Source organism: Epinephelus lanceolatus, chromosome 21 (genome assembly GCF_041903045.1).
Source record: "Epinephelus lanceolatus isolate andai-2023 chromosome 21, ASM4190304v1, whole genome shotgun sequence".
In the NCBI taxonomy this organism is placed as follows: Eukaryota; Metazoa; Chordata; class Actinopteri; order Perciformes; family Serranidae; genus Epinephelus; species Epinephelus lanceolatus.
The window spans coordinates 8,701,924-8,720,094 of NC_135754.1; the positions used below are offsets into that span (position 1 = coordinate 8,701,924).

At 40.5% G+C, this 18,171-nt stretch overlaps 1 protein-coding gene across 2 annotated transcripts; it reads left to right on the top strand.

Moving 5' to 3' along the window:
* Positions 1-4,906: 4,906 nt before the first annotated feature.
* Positions 4,907-17,941, top strand: LOC144459439 (sulfotransferase 2B1-like). Of its 2 annotated transcripts, none has more exons than XM_078163514.1 (6): positions 4,907-5,042; positions 10,179-10,390; positions 16,776-16,902; positions 17,038-17,132; positions 17,314-17,494; positions 17,745-17,941. In XM_078163514.1, the coding sequence occupies exons 1-6, from the start codon at positions 4,907-4,909 to the stop codon at positions 17,852-17,854; spliced, it is 861 nt and encodes a 286-aa protein (XP_078019640.1). In that variant the 3' UTR covers positions 17,855-17,941. The 2 variants fall into 2 exon arrangements, with proteins under 2 accessions (XP_078019640.1, XP_078019641.1); XM_078163515.1 differs by lacking the exon at positions 4,907-5,042 and adding an exon at positions 9,535-9,591.
* The last annotated feature ends 230 nt before the right edge of the window (positions 17,942-18,171 follow it).

Here is an 18,171-nt window from a genome sequence, read left to right on the forward strand (position 1 = left end):
GGACTCTGCTGCTCGGAGCCAGAAGATTTCGGGGCTTACATCTTGTTATGAGCAAAGACGTCGCACCTTGTTTCGGGCCTGTACGGATCAGGAGAGAGCAACGGCTGCATCGTTAAGGGTGGCATGGATATTAGGCAAAAAGAAAAAGCCGTTTACAGACTCAGAGACTGTCAAAGAGTGTATGCTGGCATCAATCGAGGAAGTGGTTACAGATGAGAAAACCCGAAAAAGCATAATCGATTCGGTCAAGCAAATTCCAATATCTGACACGTCAAATATGAGGAGAGTGGAGGCCCTTGTATCGGACGTTTCTGAGACGCTTTTGGACAAGCTGAGGAAGGCGGAGTTGATGTCTTTGGCCGTGGATGAATCGATGGATAACAGCGATGTTGCACAGCTGTGCCTCTACGTGCGATTTTTGGATGGGGAATGCTTTCGTGAGGATCTGCTTGGATTAATTCCCATGGAGGGACACACCACCGGTGAGATTCTATTCACAAAAATTGCTTTATTCTTTGAAGAGAACAAATTGGATTTGGCGCGCGTTAACATGTTGGTGACGGATGGTGCGCCCTCGATGGCGGGCAGGGAACAGGGGCTCGCCGCGAGGATGACAGCCGTGGCTCCGCAGCTGAGATCGGTTCATTGCCTCATCCACCAAAGCCTCCTGTGTGCCAAGCTAAGTGGTGAGTTAAAAGAGACCATGGACTCAGTCATGGCAAATATAAACTTTATCCGTTGTACCTCCAGCTTACAGCACCGACTTTTCCGCAAGTTGTTGACTGACATGTCAGCTGAATACAAAGATTTGCTCATTCATAATGACATTAGATGGCTTAGCAAAGGAAACGCATTGAAACGATTTTGTGAACTAAGAGAGGAGATTGTGGTGTTTCTCCGGAATTCAAAGCTGAAAAAAACTGTCAAGTTTCTGTCTCTGATGGAAAATAAGGAGTTTAATGCTGCTGTTTGCTTTTTGAGCGATATTTTCCATCATTTGAACCAACTCAACATGGAACTGCAGGGCAGAGATAAAACAGTCACGCAACTTGTGGAGAGACTTCATGCTTTTCAAAGAAAGCTCTCACTTTTCTCTGCTGATCTTTGTCCAGGGAAGATGCTCCACTTCCCCACATTGAGGAAATCAGGCCTACAAATTACAAAGGTGATGTCAGGCTTTATTGACTCATTGAAAAACAACTTTGCCACTAGGTTTGATGATTTCAGCATCCCCCATGAAGTGATGAGATTTGTGAAGGACCCTTTCTGTGTGAATGTTGAGGCAGACTTTGCAATGAAAGCAAAGGAGCTGATAACGTCATTGGACGAGGCACCTTTACAACTGGAACTCATTGACATTCAGTCATCAGAAGACTTGCGACAGTCATTGCAGCTGGCAGGTTTTTGAAAAATTGTGGACTCATGAAGTCAGCCAAGAGAAATTTCCACACTCAAGGGGTCTTGCACTTTTTCTCCTGACAATGTTTGGCTCAACATACACTTGTGAGTCGTCATTCTCACACATGAATGCCATTAAAACTCACAATCGCATATCTCTCACTGACCAGCATCTGCAACACTGCTTGCGCATTGCTCTGACAACATATACACCTGACTTCACTGCTCTTGCTAAGTCAAAAAAATGCCATTTCTCTCATTAGATGGCAAATGTTGGTAAACTACATGGAAGGTAACAGACATGTTAGTCAAGCAAGCAATGAGGACTGATTTTTGAACAGTATGATGCAGTTTACATGTTATTCACCTCATAATGCCATATTATGCACTTAATTTTTTTCTTGATGTGGTATGGCTCAGCTGGACTGAATATTGAGGTGTCTGGTGCAGTTTCAACATGGACAGATAAGAATGAAAAGCCCTCACCAAATCTCCTTATCAGTGTATCTGCTTTTGGCTGAGTAGTTAGAGCAGAGGAACAGTTTAACATTGGTATTGTCAAGAGAGGTCAACTAAGGGACTGTTAAATTGATTCTTCTCATGTCTTAGCAGGACTGACCTGGATGAAGTGATTATTGTTGGATGCAATTTGAAACATTTTGCCTTGATAAAATACCATGCACTGTTAGTTGTTATAATTCTATTCAGTAGCATAGTATGTAGTCTTGTTTTGTATTTGTTTGTCTGTCAGTGCCATATCAGTTATTTAGAATTGTATTCATTTAACAGAGTGATGCAATTTGAAATACCTTGCCTTGATAAAATAGCATGCAGTGTTATGTTGTTATAATTCTATTCACTACCACACTTTGGTTTTATTTTTGTTGGTGGAGTTAAATCTGATTTTGCCTGTCACTCAAATTAGTGAAATATTAAATATATGTGATATGGCTCACCTAGACTGATTGTTAAGTTGTCTGATATATTTTCAAAATGGACAAATGTGAGTACAGTAGTAGTCCATGTGTGGACTTAAGGGGCAGTCTATTTTATTTCTAAGAAGAAAAAAAGTGTATTATATGTGTATGTATTCAGTCATCAGTTATCTACATTTCTATTTTTAGCTAGTAGGTGGAGCAGGGGGGGCAGTTTGATGTTTCTGAGAAGTATTTCCCTCTTTTCCTGTAACATTGGAATTTATCTCCACATTGTCCATTCAGGATAAAGTTGTCAAGTTGTGCTGGTACAGTTATGTGCAATTAAGTGGATGTTTTCTGTCAGTTAAATACATTTTTCTACATGTCTGTGTATTATGGCTTGGATATGGCTCACCTGGTCTGATTTTTGAACATGGTATTGCCATTTGAATTTAACAGTGCCTTGGACCTATGTGTCTTAGTATAACACAATGCACATACAGTACAGGCCAAAAGTTTGGACACACCTTCTCATTCAATGCGTTTTCTTTATTTTCATGACTATTTACATTGTAGATTCTCACTGAAGGCATCAAAACTATGAATGAACACATGTGGAGTTATGTACTTAACAAAAAAAGGTGAAATAACTGAAAACATGTTTTATATTCTAGTTTCTTCAAAATAGCCACCCTTTGCTCTGATTACTGCTTTGCACACTCTTGGCATTCTCTCCATGAGCTTCAAGAGGTAGTCACCTGAAATGGTTTTCCAACAGTCCTGAAGGAGTTCCCAGAGGTGTTTAGCACTTGTTGGTCCCTTTGCCTTCACTCTGCGGTCCAGCTCACCCCAAACCATCTCGATTGGGTATGTTGTTATGCACTTACAAAATAGAATATATTAACTCCTTCAGTATGTTGTTAAAATTTCTTTATTTGTTACCGTGATTACTCATATTTTCTGGCCCCTTATTTGGCCTCAGTTTCATGAACCGGCCCCAGTTCCAAAGTAATTGAATAGCCCTGTGATAGGGGATGTACCAGGACTCTAATGATTTGGATATTTGCTCAGTAGTTAGTTTGGATACATAGCCTGCTAGCACCAACTTTTCAATCTCTTTAGTGTAGGTTTGGGCCAACTCTGGGTTTTTACTAAGCGGCGTTCAGTCTGGCACAAGAGGGGCATAACTGACTCCCTGGCTGCATGTAGGGTTGGAGCATTACGCATACAGAGTAGGGGCATTGCATAGCGTTCTGTGCCATCCATATTGACTCTGATGGTTTTGGCCTCCAACAATTTCATAGCCTCCTTGTCTTGTTTGGATCTGGTGATTAACTTCTCATTTTTAAAAGGGAGAACATCTATTTGCCATAATTTCTCCACATGTCAGCCGAGGTCTGCATAGGGGGTGCCAATTGAGGTGGTAAAGAAAGCTTGGGTGGTATCAGATTGCTCATGCAGGAAGGTTGGCCCCTGCAGCGTCCAACCTAATCGAGTGTGGATGGCTGCTGGTGCCCCTAGTGGACCTAAGCAGACTCTCTTTGTTGGGGTTATGAGATGAGAATTATCTGCTCCTACCAAACGAAGAGGCTGCACCTTAGAGAAGGAGTGGAGGGGAAGGCCCTGTAGGTGGCGATAGCGCTTTTGAAGCTTATCTACTGGATAACTCTGTTCTACCAATGACAGCTTATCAGATGTGAATGCATCTTTAACAATAAATGTTTTGTGTGGGTTTAGGGCAGGGGAAATCTCAAAACTTACTGTGGCTCCATCTAGGCCTTTAGTTCTTTGTCTGATGGTGCAGACAGCAAGGTGTTCCATAGGCCCTTCAAGATCTAACTGTTCATAAGCTGCTGAAAGGAGCATTGTACGCTGAGAGCCATCATCTAAGATGGCATAAGTGTCTAAGGTGTGATGTTTATTCTGTAAGCTCACTTTAACCACCTTCAAAAGGACTTTGGGGGAGCCAGACTGAGGGTTCAGATATAGGACTTTGGAGTCGGTCTCTCTTTGGTTCACTTGGCGGAGAATGGATAGATGTTTCCTGTTACAAAGGGGACATGGCTTTTTCAGAATTACTGTCCGGAATATGAAGATGTAAGGGATGTACTTTTCAGTAAAATTATCCTTATTTATGTTGATTTCTTTTGGTTGGATGGTCATGAAAAATTTGAGTTTTGTTTCAGAGGGGGAACCTTTTTTGTGACTGAATTTCTTTGCCTGGGGTGGGATAGAAAGCAGAGTATTTTGTTCGAGGACTGAACCGTAAAATTACATGTACTTTGGATTGCTCACTGCATTGTCATGGTAATGGTGTCTTAAAACCCATGAGGGCTGGGCACACGTTTGTTGCATGACAAAAAAACAAACAAAGATAAATCATCTTTATCACCGTACACATCAAAGAAAGAATTCTGTGGGTGTGCACCAGAAAAACTAGATGGGCCACATTTAGTTATCCTATGTTTTTGTCCTAATATCCCCTCTGCTAGCACCTATTTACTAGTTTTAGCAGTCATACAGGTTTGGTCAGTTGAGTAATAAGAACACTGGCTGACACTACTGGCATCTACTCATTTTAACTCTGAGCCATGACTGAGGCAGATTTATACACAGTTTACAAAGGGATCTATTTCCATTCACTGGCGAACACTCAAAACTTCAAATACTTTGAGGAGTTTTCTTTTCGGCCAGATGATATCATCATTGCAACATATCCCAAGTCAGGTAAGCAGTTGTTCTTGCTTGACTAGTGTTTGCATCATCATGCAACATTTATTATTTTCTATATCTTGAAGAAATTTGAAAAGTACTCACATTTTCTCAGTCTAAATGTAGACTATTGTTGAATCTTATTCTCAGACTAGCTTTGAGTGTAGTATGACTTAGTGGGATGGTGCTATTAGATTTGCTGAAACTTGTGCAAATAAAAACAGAAGCTTGTAAAAGTAAGTTACGAATGGTCATTACCACAAAACTGGGTGCTGATACCAAGTAAAACCAGGGCCAGAATCCCCTACATTAACTGTTTAAAGCAGCTGATGTAATATAATGTAGGGGAGAGTGGCATGTCATGATATATGAGGTGAATGCATTGTTAATCCCAGAGGAAAGAAAGAGTAGAAATTAGATCTCTTGAAGTTCTCCTTTTTTTTCTTCCACACCATAAACCCTAATTCGCTCACTCAACTCAAAACTTTTTTGGAGACAGCTTGCGCTCAATACTTTTAGTTTAGTACAATACAGGAATTTAAAAGTACACCAGACACAAAATAAATCTGTCACATGCCCCTTGTCTGAGACATTTTAACATAACCTTTTTTGTTGTTGTTTGAGCATTTAATTCTATGTCATGATGATGATAAAAAAACATTGAGTACACATTTTAAAACCTTTTTAATATTATACAACCTTAGGTTTCTCAATTGCGAGACTAATATAAGGCAATTTTGAACTGAAAAATGCTCTTTATTTCACCTTAGCACAACTTTATGTTCGACACTAACTGTGTATATGACTTAACTCATGGTGCAAACTGTCACCCCAACTGTAACCTGAAGACAAATAAGTCGAGGCACTGCGGGGTCGCATACAGGTGCTCTTTGGATATTTAAGATCTACTGTGTTAATTCCATCTTGTGAAGGGTTCATTGTGAAGCATACTCTCAATTAAAAAAAACAAAACAACAACTGGTAAAAACACAGAATAAAGTTGTCAGGTTCAGACAGACAAAACTGGGACCCACAGAGCAGACCAGAGACAGACAGGTGTAGTGAGGCAGTTTATTCAATAGTCCAGGGTCGGTACACAAAAGGCAGTCAGTTCAGGCAGACGTACAAAAAACACAAGGCAGAAAGGCTAGTCCAAAAAACAGGCAAGAGTCAAAAACCATAAGGATAAGGCTACAGTACAGAACGCTTAGGTTAAACTGGTCTCAAGGGAAAAAACAGGGTCGGAACATGAGGAAACTGCCAGAAAGCTACTCACCAATGATGCAGACAATCTGACAAAGACACACTGGGGGAAACAGGCATTTATACACATGAGGGGAGGAGATAATGAGGCACAGGTGAAGACAATGGACAATCACACACAAAGGGAGTCAAGACACCTAGAATGAACACAAACAGGAAGTGAGGGAATCCAAACAAAATAAAACAGGAAGTCAGAGACCAAACAAACTAAACAACTGTATGGGACCTGACAAAAGCAGTTTCATGTTACAAATCACTTTATCTCTGACGCTGTTTGGCCTCTCAGAAACGGGTGGCTCGCCCAAAAAAAGCTATGATTTAGACGTTCAGGAGGTTTTTACCATGAGGCGTATTATCTACAGAGGTCTCCTCCTTTCCAAAACAAATTGAACCAGGGATTTAAACTGGTAAATTCACTGAATAAAGCGGTTTCGCAATACAAAACTGTGTATCTCCTACGTGGTTTCACTTGTCGATGGGGGCGGCTCGCCCAGTACCTGTCAATGTGTGCTCATCTTTTTTCTCCAACAACTGAAGATCTAGATGTTCAGAGGGTTTTTAGTAGGAGCCGAGGCATTTCCTCTCCAAAACAAACAGACCCAGTGATTTAAACTGGTAAAAACACTGAATAAAACAGTTCCAAATTACAAACCAAAACTGCTCATTGCAGTTGGGCTTGTAAGTACAGAGGTCGACACAAAAATTTGAATAGCCTTATCTGGAGCCAGTGTTTGGTTTGTCCATTTTGGGCTACTGTAGAAACATGGTTGTGCAACATGGTGATATCCATAAACAACGACCCCCCTCCCTATGTCGCTATAAACAGCTCGTTCTATGATAAGAAAGATACAACTGTTCTTATTTTCACATGATTATACACTAAAGAAAACAAACTCATTATATTCTATTTCTGCCAATATATCCCCCTAAATCGTACACACTGAATCTTTAAGCCACATATTATGTAATGTCAATGCCTGACGATAAAATGTGCCGTTGTTATCTTGCTAGCAAGCTAACATTAGCATTTGCATTTTCATTTATCACAGAATTAACCCAATCAACAAAGTGATGGCTTCTACCTGACGCCAGTATAGTGGTCGTGAAAAATACTGTACATATGTATATCTGTACAATCCTTCAATGTTCATCCCAGTACTCAGTCGACATTTCACAAATTTGAAATGTTTGTGGTCCAGCCCCTTTATTTACATAGGCAACATGATGAGGCTGGGAAGTGTCCACTGTTCCACACTCAACATTTTGACTGTATGAGTGGACCATCCAGGTACTCATAGTGCACTGCATCTTGCCATACCTCTCAGTGTGACCACACCTGTTTACTCAAAATAGCAAGTGTAAGTTGTTGGACTAAGAGTCTCATCCTACTCTCTAATGTGCTATGTGTGAGCTCAGTCCTGCGTGTTCTTTAATGAAGCAATAGGAGAAGATATTCGGTCTCAGTTAATGTAGTTTATTAAGCAGTAAAGGAATAAAATTACAGAGCTCTGGGTCTCAACTTCACGTCCCTGACGAACAACAAAGGTGTGTCAGTTCACGAAGTCTGACCTCCTGTCCTTTCCCTGACCCAGTATATTTAAGCGTAACAGAGTGTCATTGTGCACGCAAGGCGTTGTCCTCTTCTCATTGGCAGTTCCACTTCCTCCTTCACCACACCACGCCCCTGCCTCGTGTTAGAGGCCGTTTACACGTCGCCGGCTATTTTCATAAACGGACATTTCACCGTCTCCGTTTTCAAAAAGATCTTCGTTTACACTTACCCGTGTATATATACACAAGAGCATGCCAAACCTGTAGGTGGCAGTGTAACGAGAAGCTCAAGCCTTCCATGTATCCATTGTCACCATAGCAACATAGGTTGCACTTTTTACACAGGCGCAAGTTCCGGCGCATACTGTGACGTGGGCTGCCTATAACTCCGTTTATCTGCGTTTATCTCAGTTTACATGCAAACGTGCAACCGGAGTTTTCCAAAATCTCCACTCTGGCCGGAGTTTTTAGAAAGACTCGTTTTCAGAGGAGAAATCTCCGTTTGCGTGTAAACGAAGGGCACAAATGAAGGAAGATGTCTCCGTTTATCAAAATCACCGTGTACGTGTAAACGGCCTCTTAATCTGACTCCTTCCCGCTGGCGGTGGGGGCGTGGTTCCTGTTTTGAAAGACAAGAGACAACACAACTCCCTACACGTGCTGTACCTTACTATCTGTATATCACTTTCTATTCTTTTTACCATATATGAAACTAATTATCTAAGCATTGCGGTATGTGCTCCTCAGACTTCATGTCTCTTCCTCTCCTGTACTTCTCCACTTCTGCAAAGCAAACACATTCAGATCAGCTGAAATCATCTCAGTATTCTCATTGTTCACACATCTAAAACTTATATAGTGAAACACAACTTATAGTAAAACACATAAAATCATTCTATTCCCAACAAAGTACAGAAGTATCGGATTTGAGCAGTGTTGTACTGTTACTGAAAAATAGTAACTAGTTACTTTATCAAAAAGTAACTCAGTTAGTTACTCAGTTACATAAACCAAAACGTAATGCGTTACTGAGAAAAGTAACTGTTTAGTTACTCCCCCCCCCCCCCCACCCAAAAAAAAACCTTGACTCTCATCTTGGCGCGCCATCACGTCACGCCATAACCTTGAAGCACGCGCACTAGCGTCATCTATACTCTGAGTACGTCTTGGCTGTAGATGACTGAGTGGGGACGCTAGAGGGCGCTAGGTGCTTTTCTTTTTTGCAGTGTCGTTTTTCTAAGCCACAGAGAAGACAGTGTTGCTAAGAAGGATCATGTTTTGGGAAACTCAGCCCTGCAGCCCAAAACATTTCCTAACTGTATTGGCTCGTAGCTACAGTAAATTGCCTAAGAGACAGCGGATGGAGTTTAACCAAGGGACTGTTAGACTACAACTTGACAAAACTATTGAACGGTATAGGAAACATGGAACCGTCTTCCACAGTGGAGTCACTTGCTGTCAGGCAGCTAAACGTTTTACAACTACGGTACTTGGATACAAATATGGAAAATGAGCTAAAGAGAACATTTGAAGAGCTACATGATGATGTCGAGTCTGTCGCCCACCGTGTCTGTCCACAACAAAAGCCTCCTCGGGACAACAATGGATATCACGTCACTGGATATAACGTTACTGGGACTAAAAATCTACAGAAGCACTATCCGCTTAATGTAACGTTACAGCACTGTGGTGAGGCCAGCAGGCTGATAGTTAAGAGATGGTGAGAGATGTGTTTCATTAAGATGCTCTGGTAAGAATTGTTCATATACCTCTATCTGACATGACTATCTGTTATTGTTTAGGGCTAAAATGTTTTAGTGAAAGGGAACTTCAGTTTGTGAAGGAATACTGAATGCTGTGTGCCGTTTTAAAACCTGGCCAAAAATAACGGAGTAACGCATCATTTGGTAACGGTAACTGAGTTACTGAATTTAAAAACGAACGCGTTAGAGTATTAGTTATTGCCAAAACTAACGACTTTACTGTAATAAGCTACTAACAACGCGTTACTGCCCAACACTGGATTTGAGGCACAGCATTAGACTTTTAGCACTAGCACACACCAGACCTGACAATAAAAAAATCAAGTCTGGATGTAGGCATGAATTATGACCTCTGCATTGGGCATGATCAGAGAAGACCTGATTTTAGTTATGATGCAGAACAAGCTGGGCTGAACCTGAACAGATTAGACACATGGGCCCCCTCCCACCAACCCCCTAACCCCCACACTTCTCCATTCACCTTGCAGCCACCCTCCACTCCTAAAAGAAAAGATTTATTTATTATATGTGTCTAACTACAGTTTTCAGAACATTGCTGCTGTTCTTCTTTCAGGTACGACTTGGATGCAGGAGATTGTCCCTCTGATCGTGAGTGGAGGAGATCCAGCTTTTGTTGAGACTCTTCCTAACTATGACCGTGTTCCCTGGCTGGAGCACTATCGGAACAGCAGCCTTAACCTTCAGGAGAAACCATCTCCCCGAATGTTTACTACGCATGTCCAGTACAACATGATGCCTCCATCTTTCTTTGAAGTGAAGCCGAAGGTAAATCTGCCATGTAGTTTATGTGATAAATCATTATCATTATTCTTTTTTTAATTCATTTTTTAAATAATTTTATTTTAACTCTTTCATAACACAAAGAATACACACACAATAGACATACAGCACCTGACATTGTTGCATGAAAAACCAAAAAGGACAGAGGATCCATGGAGCAACCAAATACAGTCGTCAGTATCATCAGGGGTGCAAGAAACAGAAAACAGAAAGAAAACAAACAAACAAACAAACAAACAAACATGGGAGGAGGGATATCAGAATATCAGTCAGATCAGGATGAGGCAGAATTTTAACAGAGAAAAAAAAAAATACAACATAGCAGCATGGCTCACAAGATGGACATTTAGGTTTCATCAGCCAAAAACAGCTTCTACATCTTCTGATAATAGTTTTGTGAATTTTGTTTGCTAAAGCGAATCTCTTCCATCCTAGCAATAGAAACCATTTCATTGAGCCACCTCTTAAAACAAGAGGGTGTTGGAGACTTCCAGTTTAATAGTATTAATGTTTTGGCTGCAACCATGCCTGTTTTGAGAGCCTGCTTATAATGGGGAGGAAGGGCTGTTGTCCTGTCTGAAGAGCCAAATATTGCCAGATTGCAGCTTGGTTGAATATTTATTCTTAATTATTTAGACAACCAATTAAATGTGTCACACCAAAAATTGCGGAGTACCAGACTCTGCCAGAACAGGTGTGAGAGTGAGCCTTCAGCACTGCCACATCTATCGCACATGGGAGACACTGATTCAAAAATTTTACCGAGTTTAGTTTTGGAGTAATGCAATCTAAGACAGAATCACACAAATCGATATCTAGAGTTAATAGAGCAGTTCTGTACCCTGGCCAGGCCTTCCTCCCATAGTTCATCTGACAGCGGAACATCCAGTTCTTCTGGAGAGATCAAAGCAAGAGATCAAATGTTTCGAATTTGGCTGTGAGAAGAGTATATCGTAAAAGTCATGGTACTGTGGTATCAGTGGAAATCCAGAAACATAGTCCCTTAAGAAATGCCTGACCTGTAAGTATCAGTAAAAATGTGATTGAGGAAGGTGATATTTAGTCTGGAGCTGAGGGAAAGAGGCAAAGTTGTTATCTATGTAAAAATCTCCAATACAACACAACCCCTCTATCACCAGTCCAAAAACACCCCATCCATCAATCCTGGTTTAAACACGTGATTGTGTGCTATCGGGGTGTTTACTGAGATGTTTGGCAGTCCAAGGAATTTTTTTATCTGATTCAGTATCTTCAGAGAGTTTGTGAGTATGAAGTTATGATCAAATAATTTATAGGAAGGCTGTGTTTTGGGAAATAAGCAATGCTGAAGTTTATGAAACTGACATGGATTCAATTTTTAACCAGAGTGGGGAAGCAGCAGATCAATCATCTCCAGGGGAGCCCCATGGCCAGAAAGTGAGAGCCCTGGAATTTTCAGCCCAGTAATAGTGTCTAAATACAGGGAGGCCGAGACCACCCCCGTTTACATTCTTCTGTCAGTGGGCTTTACAAATGTGAGGGGGTTTATTTGCCCAGACAAATGAAGGGATGACAGAATACAGTCATTTAAAAAAACACATGGGTAGATAAATAGGAAGGTTTTGAATAAGATATAAGAACCTTGGAAGTGCAACCATTTTAATAGCCTTAGCAACTTCCACTTCCTAATATTAGCTCTTAGCTTGTCCATCATATCCAAAAACTTCAATTTGAGTAAAAATTTGGAGATTTCTAGGAATCTTAAGTCCAAGATAGTTAAGGTGAGTAGTGATTGATTTAAAGGGCAAAGATGTCAAGAATATGGGACACAAATTATTCTTCAAAGATATAAACTCACATTTTTCCCAGTTAATCGTGTATCCTGACAGTCTACTAAATGATTTAATGTAGGTCAGGAGGTTGGGAACAGAGACTGCTGGGTCCAATAAACGGATCAGTAAATCATCAGCGTATAAATTAAGCAGGCTTTCAACATTACCAAAATTCACACTGTGAATACCTGGGCGAGCCCTGATACCTATCCCAAGTGGTTCCAAAGCAATATCAAAATAATGCAATGCCTTGCCTTGTGTGCTTTGTAGAATTCACAGCCAAAGCCATCTGGGCCGGCTGCTTTTCCAGAGGGGAAGGTTCGAATAGCATTCAAAAGGACGGTTTTAGAAACTGGAGCATCAATACCATCTTGTGATGCACTGTATAATTGAAGAACATTTAGAAAAAAAAAAGGTAGAACTAGAGCACTCGGAGAGCGCAGACCTCCACCAAGCAGCTCGGATTTCCCGCCATTTTATTATTTTATCCACTTCGCTTCAACCGATCACCACCAATATTTTATCATCTGTTCCTTGTCCCATTATCAACCTTTCCTGAAACTTTCATCAAAATCCGTTCAGAACTTTTCAAGTTATTTTGCAGACAAACAGACAAACTTAACGTCCTTGGCGGAGGTAAAAATCAGCTTCAGTGGGATTTACTCTACTGGAATACAGTTCCTTGTAGAAGTTCCTGAAGCAAGGGTTTATCCCCTTTGGGTTAGTAACCAGTTTACCTGGTTTGGATTTTATCTTATAAATAGCTTGCTTAGCCTGCTCACCTCTGAGTTGGCTTGCTACCAGTTTCTCTCGTTTATCCCCAAGTTTGAAATTCTTCTGTTTAACTTTTAGTAGAACATTGCTGATAAATTTATTAAGGATGGTGTTATATTCGTATTTTAATTCTAAGATCTTATTGTAAGTAACAAGAGGTAAGAGGGAGGATCTGTATGCCTCTTCCAGTACTTGAAGCATTTTTTCAGTATCCCTAAGGCAACTGTTAAGTTCTCTCTTCTTAGAAGTTTCAAATGAGATAATATGTCCTTTGATCACGACCTTGAAGGCCTCCAACAGAGTAGAATCAGACAACTCCCATTATCATGTGTAGTAAGAAACTCATCTATGCGTGTCGTCATAAGCTCAATAAAAGGGTGGTCTTGAAGAAGGAGAGGGTTGAAGCGCCAGCTGTATTTTTGTTTAGACAGGATATTGTTTAAATTAAGAGAGACTGGCCTATTATTAGATATTAAGATATTGTGATAAGTACAATTGTTGACATAGGATCATTCAGAGGATATCAGGAAATAGGTGATCCTAGTTTAAGACTTATTGAACATGAGAGTAGAAAGAAAAATCTTTATATATAAAGCACAGCATTGCCTGTAAATATCTTGGTCATCCTTCAACTGATCTGTGATGAAATGTCCAAGATACTTTACTATTTACTTTCAAATTATTATCTGACAATTTGAAGGTAGGAAACATTAGACATCTGTCCTCTTTTGTTCTACAGATCATGACCACACTCTTATCTGCATGAAACTTCATGTCATGGACAACACCATATTCAGAGCAGACATTAAGAAGCTGCTTGAGACCAGCACTGCAGGGATTAAAGACCACAAGGTCATCTGCATATATAATATGGTGTACCAAAGTATTGCCTATCATACACCCAGTGTTACGGGTTTTCAGGCTGTTAGACAGGTCATCAACACACAAATTATAAAGAATTGGTGAGAGAATTCCACCTTGTCTGACTCCATTCCTGACCCCAAAAGGGGCACAGACGCAATGACCCTATTTTAACTGCACTGACTGGTTGGCATACCAGTAAGACAGAATTCTCACAATACATTTGGGTACCCCTCTGCAACTCATTTTGACAAATAACTTAAAATGATTGACCTGGTCAAAAGCTTTTGAAACATCAATAAAACACATCAAAACTGAGTAATTCTTATCTATATATGCATTGACAATTTCCTTTAAGGAATATATGGCCATGTCTGTGCCATGCTTAGCTTTGAAGCCAAACTGGTTATCAGTAGAGGAAATAATCTCCACAATTCTGTCTAGCAGGATGCTTTCAAAAACTTTAGACAATATACTGGCAAGGGCTATTGGTCTGTAATTATCAGAGCATCCAGCTTTACCAGATTTGTCCTTAATCACTGTAACTAAAAAGACAGATATCATTGTATCCAGCAAGAATCCATGAATTAAAAAAGCATTGAAGCAGATGGCAAGGAGAGGAGCTATCCTCATGCTGGCATATTTGATGTGCTCAGCAGTGATGTGATCCAAACCACATGCTTTATCTGCTAGATTATTTATACACACTCAACATTATCAGGCACATATATCACTTTTGACAATTGAATAAGGTGCTGTAGTGCTGTCTCCATAGCTCAGCAATATTGTCAACCCCTGAGATACCATCTACAGTGCATGGGGACGGTATTCTACAGTTGTTAAGGACCTTTACCTCCTTCCAAAAATCAGTAGTATTGTTACTTATTACCTACTCAGCCATAGAGTCAGCCCTCATAGCTTGCTCAATTTTACAGATAAATCGAACAGCATATTTATGCAGTGCATTAGCATGTTTCTTATTTTCAAACAAAGGCCCTTGTCTTGGTCTACCAGCCAAAACCCATGACTTAAAGGCTAGCTTTGCTTTCTCATGATACCTGGCCGCATACTTATTCCAGCCAGGCCTAACATTACCCCTCTTATTTTTCTGTTAAAAAAGGGTCTGCTGCTTTCATACAGAGCTCTCACAGCATGAGTATATAAAGAGGAAATTTCCTCCCTGTGCTTCCAGTCATTACAATTTACATCATTACACCTAATTGCATCTCTGGGTAGATGAATATTACTCAATAATTTATTTGTATCAACATAATAGGCAGCAATATCCTCCCTTGACAGAGCAGACCAGTCCAGTAGTGTTAAAATCATTACTGTCACTAGAGGGCATAGGAATATCTTCAACATTTATCAACATACCCACAGGCATGTGATCAGAGGTTGCTGCCCCACACAGAATGTTCATACCCTCCAAAGATGCATGTGCATCAGCTGTGTTGATACAGTGATCCAGCCATGAAGCAGTATGCCAGGCCTCACTTACATAAGTATAACTATCTGGGGGTAGTAGCCATTTACTTGACAGCATTAAATTGTTTTCCTGACAAAACTGGATCATGTGATTAACAAACAATGAGCCTCTGTCTGCAATGTGTGCATTCATATCCCCAATGACATGGACACAGGAAGTAGTGCTGCTCTGAATAAAGGAATAAATAAAGGCAAGCCTATCTAGATATTCATCTTCATTCTGAGTACACTCATATGGTGTATACACATTAAGGATAATAAATTCCCTGCCATTGTGACTGAACTGTACACCAATACACCAGTCTACATCAAACCTAACCACATAAATAAATAAATCAAGCCTCTTGTTCCACAGGATGGCCACACCCCCAGGTATCCTACCCGATTATTCCTGAGCTGAGATCAGTTGTAGATTCACCAGCACCATGAAAACTGACATTGAGAGTGTTTAATATGCCAAGTCTTGCTCAGCCAAAAACGTTTCTTGCAAGCACAGTATGTCATAGTTTTCCAGGAGATTGTCAACAACCAAGCGGCGAGCCCTGTGTCCTGTGCCCTGGCCCAGATGCAGACCTCGACAGTTGTAGGAAAAAACCCAAAGTGGTCCAGTCATATGGGGAATCTAGTTGGTGCTCCCTGCACCAGCTGACACGCTTCTCATCTCAGCAGCGATGACAGCGTTAGCCCTGATAGCACCAGCCCGGCACGGCTCATAATAGCGCCGGACAAATGCCCCGTCTGGCCAGAGTTCCAGATTGTACATTTCTCCAACCTCATTACACTCAGCAGAAACTTTAAACGAACTATATCTGCCGTTGTCATTACTGATCCGGTTACAGGAAACCACACAGCCAAGTTTTTCACTAAGATAGTCAGAGAGAGCTTCCACATACAGATCAGGTGAGAACTTGGAAGCAAAAACACTCACCAGCTTGGTCTTGACAGTTTTGATGTTACCAGCAGCTCCGGTGCCAACAATAGACGTGCCAGATTTCTTTCTCTGCAGCGAGGTGGCTGTGCGCACCCGGGGCACCTGTCCTTCTGTGCACCTTCATGGGAGACATTGACAGACTTTCTCCCAGATTAGCAGCAGGTCCTCCATATCCTCCATATGGTGGGGCGGGTCGCGGCTGGCACTGTTAGCATTAGCAGATACTGAAAATGATCGAGGCATTTTAAGCGACTTCCTCTGCATTTTGTTGCATAAACTTAACCGGTCGAGTCACTCTTATGTCAAGGATATTCCGGAGGGAGGCAAAATTAGGTGTGAGACCGTCAATATATTAGGTTTAGAGTTTAGCACAGAGGAGCATCGGAATGCACGTCTACCCCATGAGCTGCTCACTAGGGCCCCCTATCATTATTCTTTTGATCGGTACATTTTTCCTTTGATGTCATGTCAAGTAAATGATGAATGTGTCATAACATCATTTCAGGTCATCAATGTGATGAGAAACCCCAAAGATGCTTTTACATCGCTGTTTTATTATTCTGAGATGGCCTCCTACTGGGTCAACCCAGGCTCACAGAGCAACTTCCTCCACAAGTTCCTTGATGGAAAAGGTTGATCTCAATTTTACTTTGATACAATATTTTATAGATGGCAATACGATAATGATAAGATTTAAAATGTGCACTGAATACTCAAAGTTATATTTTACTCATGATAATGGAGTGTTTCTGATCTTTTTCCTCTAGTTGCGTACGGCTCATGGTTTGATCATGTGAAGAGCTGGCTGAATGCTGAAGATAAAGAGCACATCATGTACATCTCCTACGAAAAAATGATAATGGTGAAATATTACAAAATACTCTTCAAAACTAAACACAAAGTACAGCTGAGGTTGATGGAAAACTCATTTGTTATACATGTATTTGATCATAAACCAAAGTACAGGACAAACAGAAATGACAAAGCCAGACAGTGAGAATTGTTGCAGGAGTATGAGATGATGTGTGTTCTCTGTGGGGCAGGACCTGAAGGACTCTGTGGCCAGAATCGCTCAGTTCTTGCAGAAATCTCTGGACGCTGAGGTGATAGAGAAGATAGCAGACCGATGTTTGTTCAAGAACATGAAGAAGAACAACATGTCAAACTACAAATCTGTTCCTCGTGAACAGATGGACCAGACAAAGTCTGAATTTCTCAGGAAAGGTGAGTTCCAATAAATAATACATGTAAGGTAAATGTTAAATTCCACTGTTATTGGATGCAATCTGTACAGTCTAATATGTACAGGGAGATGTCTACTTATACAATACTACTGCTCACACATTGTATACAGTATAGCAGATTACATACTGTATCTCTATTGAGCAGAACCATAAATATAAAAAAAAACACTGTTTCATTAATCTTTCTTCCAAATGTAATCTGATTCCTTGTTTTGCACATTACATTTCAGGGATTGTTGGAGACTGGAAAAACCAACTAACAGTGGCAGAAGCAGAGTACTTTGATGCTGTTTACAAAGACAAAATGAAAGATGTCCAGTATAAATTTGCATGGGAGTAAAAAGAAGTGAATGGAAATACTTACTGGAAGTCATTTCACCATACAATGATGCACAGAAACTTGTAATAAAGATGCAGTTGATTCCGATGTACTTCTATGTTTATTGTTTTGTGGTGTGAACATAATGCTCTTATATTAATCACAAATGAATTTACCAGAAATGATTTATCACAAATTGTCCTGGCAATTTTTAACAGTCCCCTAATTCACTTTATCCACATGGTCAACAACATAGTCATAACACAGATTGAAATGAAATTTACATTAAAGTCTATTGGGACACAGCCTGTCCAAGTTGACAGCTTAAAGGGCAAAGG